At 33.2% G+C, this 20560-nt stretch overlaps 1 protein-coding gene across 14 annotated transcripts in view; it reads right to left on the reverse strand.

The window, feature by feature from the left end:
• The window catches only part of GPHN (gephyrin), a 752379-nt gene that overhangs the window by 174363 nt on the left and 557456 nt on the right, over positions 1-20560 (reverse strand). For 4 of the 14 annotated variants that reach the window (XM_036906015.2, XM_036906017.2, XM_036906009.2 and 1 more), the window contains one exon: positions 20430-20501. The exons of 7 other annotated variants lie outside the window; for them this stretch is intronic. In XM_036906015.2, the coding sequence (XP_036761910.1) occupies positions 20430-20501 (72 nt within the window). Of the gene's footprint in view, positions 1-13912; positions 13955-20429; positions 20502-20560 lie in introns of all 14 variants that reach the window. 3 more of the 14 variants (XM_036906014.2, XM_036906010.2, XM_036906019.2) reach the window with 1 other exon arrangement.

Here is a 20560-nt window from a genome sequence, read left to right on the forward strand (position 1 = left end):
ATAAATAATGGGTTTGGGGATCCCTTATAATTATTCTCTTCATACTTCTTACTTTAACCTTCAAAACACAAGGCAGATCTTAAAAACACCAATATCATCCCTGATCTGAAATTATCTTTTGAAATCAATAGGCCATAGTCAAAAGGCACAGCTTATAACATTTAAAAAGGTATATGTGTATAAGAGAACAGATAGGTATTTTGAATCATATCACGACTAATCTTAAGACCAGTAGCAAAATTTCCCATTGTGGATGGGATGTTTAAAAGGGAGCCAAAGTGACTTCAAAAACTTAAAGCAATGACATAGTATGACTACATTTACTAGGATAAATGACTAAGTAAAGCCAAGCCCAAATAGATAACTGTTGATAGGAAATTTCATGCGAAAGCCTTGAAACAGCTGTTATGCTGTTAGTTAATTTCAAGGATAGTCACAGAGGTGTACTGAAAGAGTGGTACTTATGCCCAAGGACACTTTAGAAATGTTATTGTCACTGACCTGTGAGAATGGCTACAGAGACCCTTGCTACATGGTAGCAGATGAGGTTCAACAAAGAGCCCAAGATAATTTTGACTTCTCATTTAACTCTTTAACTGTGCACACTGCTCTAAAACAGATGAATTGGAGAGATTATAGATGAACTTGCTATGTATAAAAGGAAATGAGCTGAAGGAGACCATTTAGATGATTCTGAGCTTCTGGCAAGGAGTGTTTTTTGTTTCAACTTCATTAGCTTATATACTGAACTTCGGAGTAACTGAGTTGTATGGTTTGATTATAGCACTTACATTAATTTTCTTTGGGAGCATCCTGATATAAACTAAGCAAAATTTAATAATTCATGCCCAGAAAAATCACTTAAGAATATAAAGATTGAATGCCCAATTTGGGACCATTCACTTGCTTTCCATCGTTTCATGATGAAACTGTAATGTGAAAGGAAAAAAGGAAGTTTTTTTTTCAACTGGGAAAAATAGTGTGTAGTCTTATTTATTTCTAGTAAAAAATCATACATAAAACAAGATGAAGGGTGCAGATTATGTGATCACTAAACCAAAGCTCCTACTAAACATTAAAAATATTGAAGGTAATGATAAGGATTGTTTAAAAAGTCTGAAACTGTCATGGATATGAAGGAATTAAGTCATTTTTGAAATATTTAAAGTTGGGTGATTAGGCTGTGAAATCTAATGGTAAGACAATAAAATTAGTCTTAATTTGACTTAAAAATATTTTAGACTCTAAGCCAAATAATTGAGATTATAGATTGACTCAACATATTCTCATATAACTTCTTTCTGGTCTCGGTGGCATCCTTTTTTCTCTTTCTTACTCTCTCACTTACGTGCATTCTTTGAAAGGATGTCTAACTCAACAACTGAGAAGTAGTTTAGCAGCATCTGATTGCAGAAGACCATTTTTTTTTTTTACCTCAGTTCTCACTCTCATTCCTGGGGAATTTCCTTCTCTGTCAAGCACTGTACAGAAAAGTGCATCATTAATTACTGCAGCTTCCATACTCAATTCAAGGGGCTAGATTGCTACAGGAATTTTTCTCTCAGTGCAGATTTACACAGCAGCCTTCTTAAAGAGCCATGCGTCAGTTCATGCCACGCTTCTCAATAAGAACAGTTAGACATGGCAGCCCAAAGAGAATTAGGTTTAACTGCTGTGTGCTAAGATGGCAGCAAGTTGTCAAAGGAAAAAAAAGCACCAAGTTAATTTTTGTTATACTACGCAATACTGAGTGCAGAACGGCATGGACAGAATTTCAAAAATAGATCCTTGTTTTCCGATACTGAGGCAGACTTAGCAGCAGGATAAGGAAAATTGCTATTATAATAAAAAAGTATGCTATAAAAGTCCATATATGAATCTGAATTCCATTCAGGGTTTCGTGGAACATGAATCCAGAAATATCCTTAAGGTATTTTTGAATTCACCCTTGTTGTGTAAGTTGCTGCTTATGTTCTGCAAATATTTAATATCGTAAAGTCAGAATAACTGACTTATTCTTTAAATACTGTAGAAAAGGGAATGAAAAGCTGAGTTTATTTCTCTTCTCCATCCCTTCCTTTCTTCCTTCTTTTTCCCTTCCCTTCTCTCTTTTTATGATTTCCTTAAAATGCAAAACATTTGAGTGCCAACATACCTACTTCTTCTCCACTTTCAATTCCAAGAGATATATGCAAAATTAGCTTTCTTATGCATAATACACATCCAGCTTCATACCATAAACCTTACTATGTTTCATAATTCCTCACTTTCTGAAGTTACAAGTCACATGGAAATTAAGTCAAAAGCACTTTATAAAGAAGATTCACAAATGATGCAGGCGTATATATTTCAAAGGCTGTATGTGATTTTAATTTATCATCCAATGCATTGATACTTACTCTTGGATATAAAATACCTCAATGAAAAACTAAACGAGTCTGGGTTCCCAAAATATTTAAGATGAAGAGAAGTCAGTAATGTAAAATAAGCATACCTATGAAATATTCCGACATTATATACACGGAATTACCTAAGTTGAAGTTTTCAAAGCCAATTGAAAGGACATTACCATACATTTTCTATTTTTATTTCTAGCTTAGCCTATTTATAATGAGAGGGTACATCTTTCTGAAAAACACTTAATTCTCTGTAATTTTTAATTCTGTAATTCTTGTTAAAATTTAGAATAAAATGAAAATTCTGTCAGAGAGATGTTGTGAGAAGATAAAATGATACTATTAAGAAACTCTTTTGAATAATAGGAATAGTACACAAAGGATTATTAAGACTGTAAATATTATAGAGTAATGTACTTTAGAGAATAATAGCCACAATTGTAAAATAGGGTAGGAAGCATTTATTAGATAACACAATTAAGTGGCTAAAAATACATGAGAAAGACTATTAGTGTGATCAAAATGGAATACATAGGATTAAAAATAAATTCAACTGAGTGGATCAAAAAAATCAAATACCTTTATATAAGCTATATCTCCTTTGTGTATGCTATTAATTCTGACCTATGTTTACTGGGGTTCTCTCTCAGTCAGGGTTCTTCTATACCACTCAAATGTACCAAGTAATTTAGCAAAGCAGAGAAGAGCACCTGAAACGTGAAAATTTACATTCTCCTCCTGTAAGTATTGTTAATAGAGAGTAATGTCATGCTCTGCCATTACCCTTTCCAAAGAGGTCTGTACTTGGCAATTATTAAATAAGCCTTACCACCAACTTAGAATAACTGGTACCATCTCTGTGTAGACAAAAATATGGCCTAAAGAAATATTATGGCATTTTTAAGGTTATACAGTAAGGCCCCAAGAACTCCAATCTAGTCTGAGAAAATCTTGCCTAAGCAAGTTCTTTTCTGGGGACTTAACAATAATTTGGTGAATTTTAAAATAAATCTCCCATGACTATTTTGTGCACACAGGACACAAGTATGATGGTTTTTCTTACAGATGTTTTTGATGCTAACATTGAGTAGCTTTAATTTTCAGAGCCAAAAACAATTCCTCTATAATATTTTCAAAAACCAGAGCCTGAATACATACGATTTTTAAAAAAATAGACAATATTCCATTTTGTAAAAACCTTAAGTGAGGACCTGTATTTAATTTTTGCTATATTCCACATATCTAATATGGCAGTGTCTACCCTGTAGTGTAGGTGCTCAAAAGATAACTGATGACTAATCATGACCTATTGGTAGTGTTAGCAAAACTGAAACTATAAACAACCAAATAAAATAACACAGTTCTATCAATTTCAATTTTTACATTTACTCAAGATTTAAAAATCCATTACAGACTTTCAAGCTCAAAGCATATTTTTAATCTGCATTTGACATTCTGGCTGAACTTTCATTTAGAAAGCAACATGCACATGGGATAATCAAGATCAAATTCCTTTAAAATTGTACCATTAATTTTTTAACAGGATTAAAAATCCTGTTTGCTACATTCATGATGAACTAGCTTTCTCATGAACAGACCAGGCAGTAGAAAACACCTCTTCTAATTCAGTCATATATTTGTTTTACTTTGCTCAGCTGGCTTAAAGACCTTACCTTGTTTAGAAGACACTAAGAACACAGAATGTATATAGTAAACAATCAGTACTGATAATAATAACAGTTATTACTTATTGAGTACTTATTTATATCAGGCATAGCACTAAACAGTACCCAGTGATCTAATCATTAGGTACCCTAAAAAGGTGGTAGCATTCTCATTTTATAGGAATATGAAGTGCAAACAAGTTAACTTGCTGAATATTCCAAAGCTAGTGAGAGGCAGGGCCAGGGCTAGGGTTCAAATCTAGCCCAAACTCAAACTTTGAAGCACTAAGCTGAATTGATCTTCAATTAATGAATAGGCTTACTTTAATAGTGTGAGAAAACCAATAAACATTAGTAACTGACAAAAGCATGAACATCCTTAGAATTTGGTGAGAAGCTGGTTAAAGTTCTTGATTCTTTCAGAGAAAGTTTATTTAAAAAACCTCTCTAATTAAAAACATGCTTCACACTCTCAAATCTTAAATTTACATGGTAAGCATGAGACTACTCAGAGATTTCAGTGTACAAAGAAAAAGGCAGTAAGGAGAATTCGCAAAGGAGAAATTTTAAGTATGGCTTTAAATAAATGGCTTCAAGAATTACTGAACTACTTATAAGCAAAGAAAGAATCACTGTATCTTTCTCGACTCTGGGGAGAGAATTAAGCCCTAATGCACTATATATTCCTTGCATGTAATGAATTAATTTCTCTTTTATGAAACTAGACTGGCTACATCTTCATAGGAGCTTGAGAAAACAGCCACATAAATCACTTCTTGTTCTGTGGTTTAGATGAAGAATACTGGTAAAAGGAAGGTTTTCTGAAAGAGGAAAAAAAGATGACCAGAGAAAACTGGTTATTTCATTTGTGAAGTCTAGGCTATACATTTCATTGTACCCAAATGAATGTTTGTGTGAACAAGCAAAGGAAAATTTACATTGTTGGTATCCAAGAGGATAGTTATATGAATCTTTAAAAATTAGACTAGGATTGGTGGTAAACCAAACCTGTCTGTAAACCTATGGGTATGAACCATAGCAGGTGTCACCATGAGCTGCTTGGTATTCATTAAATCTCTGTGATTTAAAGGAAGTTGCACAAGCAAGCACTACCTCCCATGTAGAAAAGACAATTGGGTTAATTAAGAAAGAAAAGAGAAAAGGAGACAAAATGCTGGCCTGTGGTGCAGGGGGTATATGAAGAAAAAGAATGATGGGCATCAGCCCAGAGAGGAGTAAAAAATCACTGTGAAGCCAATTTCCCTCACATTGTATAGAGAGCAATAAAAAAAAGTCAATGGAAATTTATACATCCTTCTTTTGAGTTAAATTGCCTGCCAATACTCCTTTTGTTTCTTCGTACTAGATGAAGAAGCTTTAGTCAGAAGCCTATATACAACTTATTTATCAATCAGTAACACTAGATTCAAACTTTAATTTTGCTGAAAGCTAACTAAGGAATACTTAATACTGGCTTATCAATAAACTTCAGCTTTCTGTATTTTTTTGCTTGCATACCAATTCTGATTCCCATATGATTTAGCATATGAATTTATGAGAGCATGATTTTTCAGAGTTCCCAGTGTTTTTAACACAGGATGTCAAGGAGACTGATTGGGTCACAGAGAACAAATCTGCACTACTGTTGGTAAATTTTAGGTTTCAAACATAGGGCAAGAAAGTCAATTCTACAGCTTGAGACTCTCTTCCCTTCCATTACATACAAGGTCAGTGAAGGAATTAGAGTCACAGAGATTGGAGTAACTGTTAGACACTGTTTGTGCCTGCACTCAAGAAAAATTGGGCCAGCTACCTGTTCTTTATTCATTAAAAAAAAAAAAGGAGTACCACAGTTTGCTGCAGGAATAACCATTCAGTGTAGAATTAAAATGTTTTAGAAGCATTGACCTTGATTAATATATGGGTCAGGGAATTAGAGAAATGTATGCAAATCCTAGGGACATTTATCTTGTGCTAGATGCGGGAGGAAATAAAATCCAAAAGAAGCTAAATCATTGTCTTTTCTGAACAAACTAAGTTTCATAATCTAATAACAGAGTGAAAACTATTATAAATACAGCAATTAGGGTATAATTAAATGTCAATCATTCAATAATTTATTCAACACTTACTGAATACCTACTGTTTGCCTCAAACAGATCTAGCCAGTGAATTACAGATTAAAAAAAAAAAAAAAGTATCCTCTGGCCCCAAGAGCTCACAATACAATAGGAAAAGACAGTTAAGTAAACATTAACAATTACAACATGTCAATGATAAGTGCTATAATAGAAGGTAGCACAAACTGCTACGGGGATATGTAAGAGATGTACCTAACTCAGATAGGTAGGGAGCTGAGGGGAGATTACCAGGAAAGGCTTTCTGGAAATGGCAAAAAGTAAGGCTGAAGCTCTTTTAACCATGATAGGGAGTGTAAGAGGAGTAGTGATGAGGAAGGTAGGGACCAATTCCTAAGGGTTATGGAGAGAGAGCCTTTTAAAGATTTTAAATAGAGGAATGGCATGATTACATTAACATATTAACAAGTTCATTCTGGTAAGCAATGTGAAGATGGATCACAGACATTTACCAAATCAATGATGAGGGTAGAGGAGATTAATCTAGTAATCCAGATGAGAAATCCAACTAAGTCATTGAAAGTAGCTCTGGTGAGAAAGGCATAGATTCTTGCAATACCAAAGAGGCAGAATCTATAGGACTTAGGTTCTGATTGGCCATAAGGAATACAAGATAACTTGCAGGTGAGCAGTGAGTAGTTGAGTAGTGTCATATGTTAAAATAGTGGATGAAGGAACAAATTTGGGTGCTGTTAAGCTTATAACTCTGTGGGCTGTAGATAGGAGTTGATGCCAAGGTGGTTACTGTACAATGATGTGATGGTAATATTTATGAAACTTCTAGAATGATCCCTCACCCAAGTAAGTGCTATATACATAGAAATAATAATAATGATGGTGGATGGTGATGATCATAGTAATAATGGTTGATTAGATCAACCCTGGAGCATATTGAATATCAGTAATAGAACTTTTTGCAATGAAGAAATGTTCTATATCCATACCTTCAAATATGGTAGCCATTAGCCACAGGTGACTATTGAGCACTTGAAATATGGCTGTTGTAAGTGAGAAACTAAATTTTAAATTAAATTAAATTTAAATTTAAAAGCCACATGTGGCTACTGGCTATTATATTGAACAGTGCAGATATACAGTGAGAAATGAAGAAAATCTGAGAGTGAATCAAACTGATTACCAATATGTAAGGAACAGTGGAAAAACAACCAAATAGGCAGGAGGAAAAGTAATACAGGATAATACTGTCTATAAGCACAACTAAAATTCCCTTAAGAGGATGATCAGGATGAACAGGAGTTGGTAGAGGAAGAAGGACTGGAGTTACGAAGTGAAGGGCATTCAGGGAGACAGAATAGCACAAATAACGGCCAAAAAAGAAAAAAGAAAGAAGGAACATAATATGACAAGAAGGGTCACCTTGACTGGAGTGGTAGGCACATGATAAAGAGTAAATGGCCGATTGTCCTTGTTTACCAGGGACTGAACAAGTTCCTAGGATGTAGAACTTTCAATATTCAAACTGGGACAGTTCCAGGACATAGTAATTTTAGTGCTAAAATCAGGAAATTCCTGGGAAAACAAGCAGTTGTTGGTCACTAGAAATTAGATAAATGGTGGCTGGCTAAAGCATGAAGGACTTTGAAAAAGAGGCAGAAACATTCATTCTTGATACAACAACTCAGAGGTAGACTATTACAGATTTTTTTGATCAGAGAACTGAGGGAAATTAGAGTTTAGGAAGATTAGTCTGGCGTAAGAGGAAATAAGGGCTATACAAAGGGAATCCAATTAGTTACCTACTGTTGTAATCCAAGTCTGAGGTGACAGCCTTATACATCCAAGTTAGAGAAGAAAAAGAAACATGCTTATTTAATGCTTACTATGTGTTAGATTTTACACAAATTATATATCAAGTCTCCCTGAAACTCAGACGTGGAAACTTCATAAACTTAAGAAAAGTTGATTGATTTATCTGCATAAGCACTCTCACTCACCATTTTCCAAATACTTCTCAAGTGCCTCCTATACGACATGCCAAATTCATTTGTCTTACTAAACTCAGGATTTGAAAGTAGATCTGGCTATAAAGTCCACTGTTATCTATTTGAAGAATTAAAATAAGATAATTCAAAGGAAGAAAAAACTGGCAAAATTTAATGACACACTGTCAAAAATAAAAATAAGAAGAGTAAGAAATAACTAAATTTCTGTGCTGGGAAACTTGAAAAATATGACCTAAAAACTCTAAGAACATCGTAGAAGAGATCTAGATAGCAGAGTTGGATATGCTGAGTTTCAGATTATGAAAAGACATTCAAACAGAAGCTGGAAATATAAGTATGAATGCAGGTGAGCTATGTCGTTGAGACAGAGACCATCGATGTAGTCAGAGCAGGGTGAGGGCCTCCGGAGGGGGCAGTGCAGGATATCTGCAGTCAGAACAATGTAAGTACATGCAAGGAAACCCCCCCTGCTAAAACTCTATGTTAAACATTGAGCTCTAAAATCATTCTTCAGTGAAATCAGTTAATGTTCCCCAGATAAAGAAGAGTAGCACACGTTTTATTATGCTAAACTTTTGTAACCATGTAGAAGATTCACTTTAGCATACTGAAAGGCCCAGGCCTATGTGCTGTCTTTCCTCCTTCAGACTTGACTAGGTGATTCTGCAAACTGAGCAACTAACTTAGCATGCAGACCCAGCTGTAAACAGCATAGTAAAGGGCAGGAAGAATTCCATCTTGAAGATAAGATTGTATTTTAACACCCAGGAAGTTCAAGAGGCAGGATTCTTTAGCAAGTAGACAATACCTCAGCCCACCTTGGGGGCTGGGCAGGCAGCCTTTTGATATGCTCCCAGACCAAGGCGCCGGTGTCCCAGAGAGAAATCAAGGCAGGAAATTCCTTATGTTAAGTTAATTTTTAATATTCAGGAGCCACTTAACAAGTCCACACCCCTAAACTCTTTTTCACGTTCTCGAAAAATCCTCAACTGCCTATAAAACCCCTAGACAACGCACCACCACGGACTCTCTTGTCCCCTCTGTCCTTTCACTGTATCTCTAAATAGAAGCCTGTACCTTGCTCTCCTACCTTGACTGTTTGTGACGCTCATTCTTCGGCTCCGCAAACAAGAACCCCGGCATCATCGTTTTAGTGCATACTGTAATGTACCAATATTTATTTGGGCTTTAACTACCCATTTCTCTAATTAATCTATTTCATTTGTAGATTCTCTATAGCATAAGAAAAGTATAGCATCATGATAGCAGCAAATTAAATACACCTCTATCTCAAAGAAATATATAACTTATATCTTAGTTTTAAGACACTTAGCTAAAAAAATTCCTAAACTTGTTATCCATGAAGGAGAAGAGTTATGTAATACATATATTTAAATTCTCATGCCTTACTTTGATTTTTGACCTCTTTTGTATTCGAAATGATTAGAGTACATGAGGCAGTATGAGGATAAGCAAAAATTCACTAGTATCAACTAAAACAGTGGGCTTAAAAAATCTCTATTATGGAAATTTAAACATGTATGCCAAAGAAGACATAAGTTCTCATCATCTTTTTTCAAAAATTGTCAACCAATTCTTTTCAATTATTTTTCAAGAATGTTTTGATTAGGTACACTTATCAAATAACCTGTCAAAGAGAAAGTCATGTGCTTTCTCATTATTTTTATGGCTGGTTACTTATTTGGAGTGACTAGTCAGAGAGGTCTATACTTTTTTCTTATTTTGGCCCCCAAAATTTATAAACTGCAATCAATTTTTAAAAATTCAAAAGTGGCATAACAGTCAAGAAACCTTGGTAGCAGCAGCTGTAGTGTTTTCAAACAATATTTCCAACAGATTTCTTCACATTATTCCCAAATGTCCAATACAAAAGCATGAAAGTAATACAAAGAGTGAAAGAGTGGAACATCACAACGATATACTGAAATAAATAATAAATCAATTAGTAAAGATTTTCTAAGTGTATAAAGTAGAAAATCATAGGTGATTATCTTACACTATCGAATACTCATTTTATGAATCTTCACTGCATTTTATTATTTTTTCCTAGTTAAAACAGTTTACAGTCTTGTTGGTGTTTAAAATAATGACCTTATTTTTTCTTTTTAAACAGGAAATGCTACAGTGTTTAAAGCCCAGTCTTGCCCCTTCCCTCCTTCCTGTCCTTCCTTGAATATGTAAACCTACTCCCTGCAGTTCAACTGAAACTTCCATTTGCAGATGTAACAATAAGTCAGTCATCAAAGGTTTGTTTAGACAGAACTGGTGTCTGGACACTGACTGATGTTTGAACCATCCTGAAAGAGTTCAAAGGGCAACTGTTTTGAATGTGACAACTTAAAAATGCCACATTTTCTTTATGGGGCTAAAAGTTTCAGTGTTTGTCCACTCAAAAGGAAAAATAGTTTAGCTTCTGAATGTCAAATTTTCTAAATCAACCTTGCTACTGGAAAATCTAAGATGTTAAAGGCTCTTATTTAAATTTTAAAGTTAAATTCTGAAACAATTTTTTCAAAGGATTTCAAAAACATAAACACTGCTAGAACAAAGAAATTTGGAAGGTGAGTTCTTCCTTTCTTTTTTTTTAACTTGGCTTGAAGGGATGAACAATAGTAATAATGTGCAACCTGAGACACTGATCTCACTATATTCATGATATTTTATGCATTCTAAATGCGAAGCCAATTTCAAAGGTCAAGGAATAGCTAGCGCATTATATTTAAATAAGGCATAGTAGGTGCTCAATATTTATTGGATGCCAAAATATGAAAAAAATAAAAATTACACAGTTATATCTTTGTAATATTGCCTTGAATTAAAGTTTTGTATCTTATAGTTACAGCTACATCCTTTTATGAGGTAAAACCCAAAACAACATAACCAAGCTGAACTAGGTAAATATATACTGTGAAAATATAAGACTACTGCATGCATTCAGTAAGCTGATAACTTTTCATAACTCCTGAACAGCAGAAAGCATGGTATTTAAGAAAACAATTTCCTGTCACTCACTTGGCGGCTTTATGACTTTAGGCAAGATATATAACCTCTTTGAGCCTCAGTTTCCTTGTCTGTACAATGAGGATGACAATATCTTCTCCAAACCAAACTGTAGTAAAGGTTAATTGGAATAAGATAAATGAGGTATAAAACACAGAGTTTATCACATACTAAGAGAACTGTATTTTTTACAAAAAGGTTATCAACTACACAGAGTAACATTTGCCAGGTAAGGTTTAGAAATCATCTTGTTCTTGTACAACTTATTGATAGATTCATTTTTTGTGTGGGTGTGTTTTCTTTGGTGATGTATTTTTTTATTAAGGTACATTGATATACACTCTTATGGAGGTTTCACAAGAAAAACAATGTGTTACTACATTCACCCTTATTGTTGAGTCCCCCCCCATACTCCATTGCAGTCTCTGCCTATCAGTGAAGTAAGATGCCACAGAGTCCCTACTTGTTGACAGATTCATTTTTGAACAAGGTTTATTATTATTATTTTTTGTCTTATGAATGCCACAGAAGATAGTGACATGAAACTGGTAAAGCCAGTGTGATACATAAGTTGGTGGAGAATTTATTTCTTCAGTAATGAAGATAAGTGAAGATGATGTAAATGTGAGTGAAAGAAAAGCTGAGCTGCAAAGGGTTTAGCTATCTCCATAGTGATGCTATAAAATAAATAATGCACGCTACCAAAGGTACCATTAAGAGGCTTTCATATGAAAAATCAAAACATGAGGACATCCCTTGAATTTGTTAATTATTAAGACTTATAGTCTAAAATTTCATGCAATAATCATTTATCAATTTAAGATGAAATAGAAAACAATTATGGAAGGTTATTTCTGCCTGGAGGATTATCATGAGTATTAGATTCCTTAAGGAGTTTTTCATGGTACTGATCTTTATAGCATCATACATGAAAAATAAACACACCTATAGAGTCTAGAGATGTGGCACTGAGTGGAATATAAAAACCTTACCACAAATGACAAAAAGAGAACATACTTCATGACAAATAAAAAAAGCTCATGTGTCACAATGAAACAAACCCAGATGAAGCCAGAGTTCATTTAAGAGCTAGTGCTATGGAGCAAATGCCACAGCATACACAGTCCCATCCTCCCCAGAAACCAGTTCCACATTCCAACCTGAGAGCCCTCCTGCACACATGCTGTCACAGAGAAAGTAATACCCTGATGGATGCTGTAGGCTGTGATTGGAGATGATGCCAATGGTAGACTTCTTACACACTCTCATGGGAAATGTAGACTTGCCTGGATGAAGTGGCAGAAAGAAATGGGTTATATATTTTTTACACTGGGAATCATAATCCTGGGGAATTAAGAAAAGACCTATAGAAAATGTGGTGATGAGATGATATCAACCTTCTCTTTCAAAAGTCTATGTTGATATCACAAGTAATTTATTTGACTTTCATTATTTTGCTTTTCTCTACAAATATTATTTCAAGAAGAAATTAATTCTCCACAAAGTCGGTTTTAAGAGGAAAAAATCTGTAACAGCTGCAACAACTTGCAAAGGAAAAAATAAAAAAATATTGCTGTAACTCTATTGACTCAGTAACTTCAACTTTGTGAGATTATGATGGATATAATCATGCTATTCCTTTCAAGGCTCTTATTTAAAGTTTGAAGTTAAAAGCTACACTGCCTATGTTTCTACATATACTATTTGGTATTTTAGGTAGTGCCATTTTTCTGTTTTTTTTTTTTTTGTATGACATTCCAAAAATAATATTTCTATACAGAATTAAGCTGACAATACTGGCCTTTGCATGGTAGCTACACTGGCCTGCACAAAGTAAATATGTGTAGAAATATGTTATGTCTGAAAAGTAAAAAATTAAGATCTTAAAATTCACAGACTATTAAAGTCCTTTTATTCACTAGTCATATTTTAAGTTTCATTTACTCTTTTCTGTGAGTTACTCGATAGTGTCCTAGGTTTTGGAAAGTAGACTTAAAGGATATTCAAATTCTATTAATAATATTTTTACTAATCTGGTTCACAAAAACAGAAAACCCATTTATGCTATGGTAAGAATAAGAAATCAAACCCCTAAAAAGACAAAGAACATAAGTCAAATTTCACATAAAATATTTTAAGAGAACATGAATTTCATGAGTGATAAGCTCTTCTAGATTATAAGAAACTTATAAAAATACAAGTATGAAGGAAACTATTTTCCTAAGTAGCCTAATCAGTTTTTAAAAAGGGAATGACTTTTATTTTACATAAAAATAGGGCAATCATATTAACTTTACATATAATAACCAATTTTGAGTGCTTCCTTGTGTCTACGGTTAATGGGACACGATCATCACTAATTTAATGTAAATCTTCATTACAGTTCTGCACACTGTAATCTTTGTCTTTAGTCCATATGAGTTTAATAAACTACCTGGTTCAAGGAATCTTCATGGAATTAAGGTGGTGGTAACAATCAAGTTGGCTATTTGGGCTTTAACCATTTCAACATGAACAGTGACTGCCAAAAAAAGTTACTCAGTAAACAGTACAGTATAAAAATATAGAAATTTCCCCCTAAAATAGCTAACTCTTTTAGCACCCTCATCCCTTTCATCCAAGTGCAAAGTGCAAGGCAAAAGAAATTAAGGCAAAAGGAAAATAAAATAAGAAAAATGGTGAGGGCGAGCATGTTGTTGACCATGTAAGAAAACACGTGCAAAGTATACCTCAGATACACTATAGGTAGATGAGCACGAGGGAAGCCGAGCCTGGTTTTGCAGTGGGGAAAAGAAAACACTGTTAAAGAGGAAGTGATAGTATAGTAAGGGTCTCAGAAGTTTAGACGGCTCCATCACCAACACATCTGCCAGATAATAAAACAGCCTTGAGGTTGAAATGTCAAGGTTCAAGCTATTTGAGGAGAACCTTGTGATAAAGAAAATACCTGGCTTAAAAAAAAATTCTGTAATGGAGATGACTCTCTCTAATCAGAATCAGGTGTTATCTTGTTGAGATGTTCATGTAAGGTTAACAGGAAAGCAGAACACTGGTCACTTTTTTCCTATGGTACACACTGATCTTCATTGGTTTAATAATACTAGCAAACTACACATGAGGTTATTTGTAGGATAAGTCTATTGTACATCTTCATATTATTCTTTAAAGATGGCACCAGAGCCAGCTCATTGTTCTGATTCTGATTTCCTATCAGTCCATTCTCAGTATTACTGATTATATATATACACACATACCAATAGCAACACCATAAAGATATAAAAACTTAAAAACAGAATGTTTTATTGATTTTTTAAAACAGTGATTTTATACTTAAAATCATGTTTAATCTTCATTACCGATAATTTTCTGGCCTGTTCTTTCTAGGTTGCCATATTGCCATGTTCAATTTTGTAACCTCTTTTTTCATTACGTTGTCACAATGCCTTATGAGCTAAAATTTTAAATGTGCATTCTCTAGTTTTAAATTCTTCATGAAGTTCCAAAGTACAAAGTTAGGGTGGGGAAATGAAGGTATAGGAGAAGATGGCACAGTGGAGGAATAAAAAATGCCTTTGTTATCTGATTTGTTCGTTAGCTGTATTTCCAGCAACCAGCACAGCAAAATATAGTATGCACTCAGTAAGTGTTAATTGAATGAATGAATATACCAGCTCTTCTTCTACTCTTAAAAAACTGAACTGTATGAAATAATATTCAGGTTTTACACTTACCATCACAAAGATTTATGGAAATGTATCACTGGCACTTAATGAGTTATTTTGAGGTATTTTCTAAAATATAGTCAATTCTGTACATATTGAGAAACTGAACCTTTTTTTCAACCACATACATATTTGATTTTCTTTTGCTAGTTCTAAGAAAATCTTGCTCTGCATGTTTGTTCTGTTCTTGTTAACTACACCCATAAAACAGAAAAACTTTAATTTTTAAAAGTTTGAATCTTGTCTTTTTTCTCCTCTTAGTTCTCCATTTTCTATTTTTAAGGAAATTTATTTGTCATCCAGATCTTTTATTAGTATCTTATTTTTGTATTAAAGTCAATTCTTGAGAAGGCAAATTCCACAGTAAGCATTAAATACCTCATAGATATGTCAATTTCACTCAAAATGATGGCTTAGGCTACTGTGGTCAATTTTGTAAGTATTAGATGAGAATTTTTGATTCAAAGCACAAAACAGATACTTGTTGTTTTGCAGTAGAACTGAAACTTCAGAATTGTACTAATTAATTTTAGATGTTAAGTGAATTCTAATAAAGTGAAAGGTAGCAAAATTAGCCTGTTTCCCACAGACATAATCCTAAAATCAATTTACTATCACATCCATTATTATTGTAGTACAATTTTACTGTAGACAATAAAAATTGTCATATTTATAAGACATCTACCAAGATATCTACCAAGATACTCAGGATGTTACATAATTATTATAAATTACATAGTAAATAAATGCATATTATTAAATAGTAAATAAAGGCCTATTATTAATATGAGTAAATGCCAAAATGTCAAACAAGGAAGACTGGAAATTCAAACAATGTTCTACATACAAGAGCCAAAAGATACTGAAATTCACCTAAGTAAAGCAGAGTATACAAACTGATGTTCACTCATTTAAAAGCCACTGAACGCTTATTTGTCTAACAATATTCTTTAATTCCTCACCTCAAGCAAAGATGGCTGATTCAACACAGATACCTTTAAGATTTTTAAGTGCTGTATATTAAGGTATGATGTATATGTCAGGTGTTTTTCCCAGGTGTACAGAAACTCTAATAGAAGGTAGGATTTTAGGTGAGGTCAAATAAGAACTTAGGAGACATTGAAGGTTGATCATGGTTTTCAAGGGAAATATCTTTATTAAGGTGTAATGAAGTAATAAACAGAAAAATATAATGTGTACAGCAAAAGTACTCTAAAAACATTTTTAAAAAGTTTAAGAGAGCAAGAATGGAACTTATCTTTATATTCAAAATCTCTGTAAGGGGTCCCCCAAAGAAGAGGAATTTATAATGTATACTTTATCCATATGATAGTTCTACATTTGAAGGGTTTAACGGTAATTCCATGGTGGGTTTACTCAGTCTGTGTGTGGGGGTGGGGAGTGTGGGTTGTGGGGAGAAGTGAAGAGAGAGTAGCTAGAAAAAATGATATAAGAAGGAAGGATAAAAATATAAAGGTAAAAGATTTCAGTCTCTTAAACATACACTTCCATGCAGAATGGTCTGAAACCATCTCCAGAAAAATGAACAACTCTTCTTTTCTCAAGCTCTAAAATGAAAATAATTTCACACAGCCTCTATTATAACCATTTCTTCTTCAATGCCATTTTTACACACTAGCCAGTTATAGCAGGCTACAGCAGGTCTTAGCAAACTTCTGTAAATAGTCAGACAGTAAATATTTTTGTAGGCTTTGCATGCCATATGATCTTTGAGGCAACTGTTCAACTTTGCTGTTGCAGTGCAAAAGTAACCATAGATTATAAGCAATGACTAAGTATAGCTGTGTTTCGATAAAACTTTATTTTTGGACACTGAAATTTGCACTTTAAATAATTTTCACTTGCCATGAAATGATGTCTTTTGATCCCCTCCCGCCGTCACTTAAAGATGCAAAAATTTTCCTACCTTGTGGGCCCACAAAAGAGAAACAGGATTTGGCTCAAGGGCTGCAGTTTGCTGACCCCTGAGTTATAGTATTAATTTGATGAATACAAAAGTACAAAAAAAACCAAAGATAATTTATCAAAAATATAAGAAGAGATTGTTTAGAACTATGGCTGGAATTAAAATACTGATCTTAAGAGATCTATAAAATCACAACCATTTAATTCATTATTTTATATTAGTCCTATTTCATCTTATTTTGGCATTCAGGAAATTAACTATGAAACATTTAAAAAGCATTTTTCAAAAGATATTACTTTCTGACTTGAATCAATTTCTTAAACTTATTAAAAACAGTCTTATTTTAACCAGTAACTCCTCCTTTAACTTTTCCACTTAACTAATACCATCCCTTAATTTGTGTTACCATAGAAAGTATTTATAATTATATTTGTTCTACTTCATTACCTATTGTCTTAATTCACTTATGTCCCAATAACCTGTCTTTGTAAGTCATCTTCCCTTTTATCGTCAAAGCTTTTAAAAAATTACATATTTGGTTACTCCAAATCAATCTGTATATGTGAACCTGAACAGATATTTACTATCATATTTGCATATTTGTGGCTTTGAGGTATTTTTACTCCTCTCCTTTCTCATCTTTCTGTTTGTCTTTGTTTCATAAGCATATACTTACTTTTTTTTCTGAATATTTTGACATTCAAGCTTGCAAGGGCCCCACTGCTCCTTAACTTCAATTTGGTAAATTTACTTTGATTTGTATGCCCTAAACAAAGTTATTAGTTTGCATTAACTTATTCTATGTTTTCCAATTCTTAACACTGTCTGCACTGTTCTTCAATCTTGTTCATTACTTTTAATATTCTTCCTACCAGAGTCATGCATTTGATTAATGGAAACTGATTTTTATTCTTTATGTTGTATTATCCTTCAGTCATTATTCTCAACACATTACCTAAGGATTTGTAGTCAATTTTGCAGTCATTAAATTAGGGAAACTCTGCTTAGATACAAGATAATAATTTTATTTTTATTAAAATTACTAACATCTCATTTAGAGTAGTATTTAGCTTTGTACAGTGTAAAGAAAATATTCTTAATTTAGAATTCAAGAATATAATAAAGTCTATTTTTTGCTATAGAAGAGAAAATGTAGGATAAAGTCAGTGTAAATAGTCCATGAAGAATAAAATGTTTTTACATGAGAAATAAATAAAATTTAATATTATTCCAAAAATTAAATCTTAACAGAATAGTCTACTTTATATCATTGACTATCCACAACAAATAAGCAAGCAGGGTTCTTTCCACTCTAAAAATCAATATATCGTATAGACTACACCAATTGAAGTAAAGCATTAATGATTTAATTAAATCATTATCCCAAACTTCTGAATGATGCCTCACCTTCTCCAACTATTAAATAAAATATTTAAATGGCAATATGGTTCTGAATCCTTCATGTTATTGAAATATTAAGAAATGTTTCAATGAATTAAAAGACAACCCATATACCTGCTCTTGTGTGTGGACACCTGCAATAAATTTTCACAAAATGGAATGGTCACTATATGCAAATTTATCTCATTTTAGAAACAAAATCTGTTTATATAGCCTATGAACTGAGAATAACTATTATGCTTCTAAGCAACAATTTTTAATATACAAGGCTTATTTTCAGGCATCCTGGGGTAAGAGGTATTAAAGGGAAGGAAAGAAACTGAATGTTCAGCTAAGCATTTGATTTGAATCTTGGCTGAATTCTCTAGAGAAGATATTATTTGCCTTTTGATTGTCTTTTTTCTCCATACTTTCCTAGATAATGGAAATCTTAGAATGATGTACCAATTTTTATAGAATAAGGTAATCAGAATAAAGTGTGACCCAGTGAAATGAGGCAATTTTTTTTAGAATAAAGGTAATAAAAAAAAAGTGTGACTCAGTGAAATGAAATAAAAGATGAAGACATTGAGATTAGTCATTATGTACTGTACCATATAGTACAGGTGTCGAAAAAGAAATTGAAGAGTGGCAGAGATAAGCCAATTTTTGAAGCACAGAAATTTTAACTTAAACCTAATCAAACACTAACTTCCTACCATATAGACCTTTGCAAGTCTCAGCTTTCTAGTCTCGATTTGATTGAAAGAAAAATACTATTGCTTCTCATTATTGGTTACAGAGGTGCATGATACTAAATACACTTATTAATATCATCAGAATCTTTTTAGGGGTTTCTATAATAATACCTAGGTATGTTTTGACTGATTTAATCACAAAATTCATATCCTTTTTTAAAAAAAACAATGGAGTAGATTCCCGGAGTGATTATGGATAATCTTTCAAATTCTGTAAAAATATGACAGAAAACAAGGACTGGCTTAAAAGAAAGTAGAAAAATGAGACATGGGTAATAATTCCTTCTCTGTTTAACAACCAGAATTTGATGACTGATATGAATACAAACAACTTTGGACTTTAGTAATCAGAAACTTAATATTGAGATATAAATAGCTATGTATAGTATATAATTAAAAATAAGCTGAGAAATCAGAGAATTATCATAGCACTGTAAATGTTTTCCAACCTTTAAAATGAAACTGTTACAGCAATACGAATTACACATATGGCAATAATCTTGGGAGAAGTTAAGTCAGGGTTAGGATTCACAGGAACTTTTTAAACACCCCCAGGCATGGGAGATCAGAGATAAATAGAGCCATAAATTATTTACTGCAGTAATGGGCTTTTTTTCCTGTCATATTTACACCATACACCATTTTAGAGATTTTACTTGAAAAGATATACTTAGGAGAAGGACCAAGCATTCTGAGTCTAAACTATCAGTCACAAAAAATACTATTGATAGTATTGCCTATATGATTTGTGTACAGTTTTGAGCAGCTACAAGGTATTACTCTCCTTCAAAGTGTTATGTTAGGTATATTAGCTTTTATTTCAAGTATTTGAAATATGTTACATGACAGTGCTCCAGGTGAAGGTGCTTACTGCCTAATTTTCTTATTTTTAAGCAGAAAAAAAAAAAGAGATCTTGTAGTTATTCCCAACGAGTCTGAGTTAAAAGAAGTCTGTTAACTCAAAAAAAATGTGTCTACTTGCCAGATTACTTATGACATTCTAACATTGATCATTTTCCTTGACAACTAAAATTGAATCATCAAAGCTCTGTGACTTAGATCCAGCCCATAATTTATAGTCCTGCTGACACAACCAACAAGGGCAGAAGACATGGACAATGGAAAGGCTCCAAATGAAATCTTACAAAAAAAGATCCTCAGAAAAATCATACAACTGTATAAGAAACACAGATTTTGAAAAGAAAGTTTTATTTTGCATTGGAGCCAGAATGTTATTAAATCAACTGCGATGTTACTGTGGCTTAAGGGTCCTCTATCCTGCCAATTTAATATTTATGTCATAAATGTGAACATGAAGCTGCAGCTAGAAAAGAAAGAAAGGGATAGGAAAAAAGAGACAGAAAGTAAAAAAGATGGAGATGAGAGGACAAACCAGTTAGATTTGGAATTACCAGTCAGCAGAAGTTTAGGAAAAATAAATCACCAAGTGAAATCGTACATTTACTCTGAGAGAGTATCCTTTGACATTGCCTTCTAGGTGATCTCTGAGCTCCTCCAGCTTTCGATGGAGCTACATGTAAACATCAGAAAATGAATTGAAAAAGCAACTTGTTCTCTTTTCAGTTTTCC

The sequence above is a fragment of the Manis pentadactyla genome, chromosome 11 (genome assembly GCF_030020395.1).
Source record: "Manis pentadactyla isolate mManPen7 chromosome 11, mManPen7.hap1, whole genome shotgun sequence".
Classification (NCBI taxonomy): Eukaryota; Metazoa; Chordata; class Mammalia; order Pholidota; family Manidae; genus Manis; species Manis pentadactyla.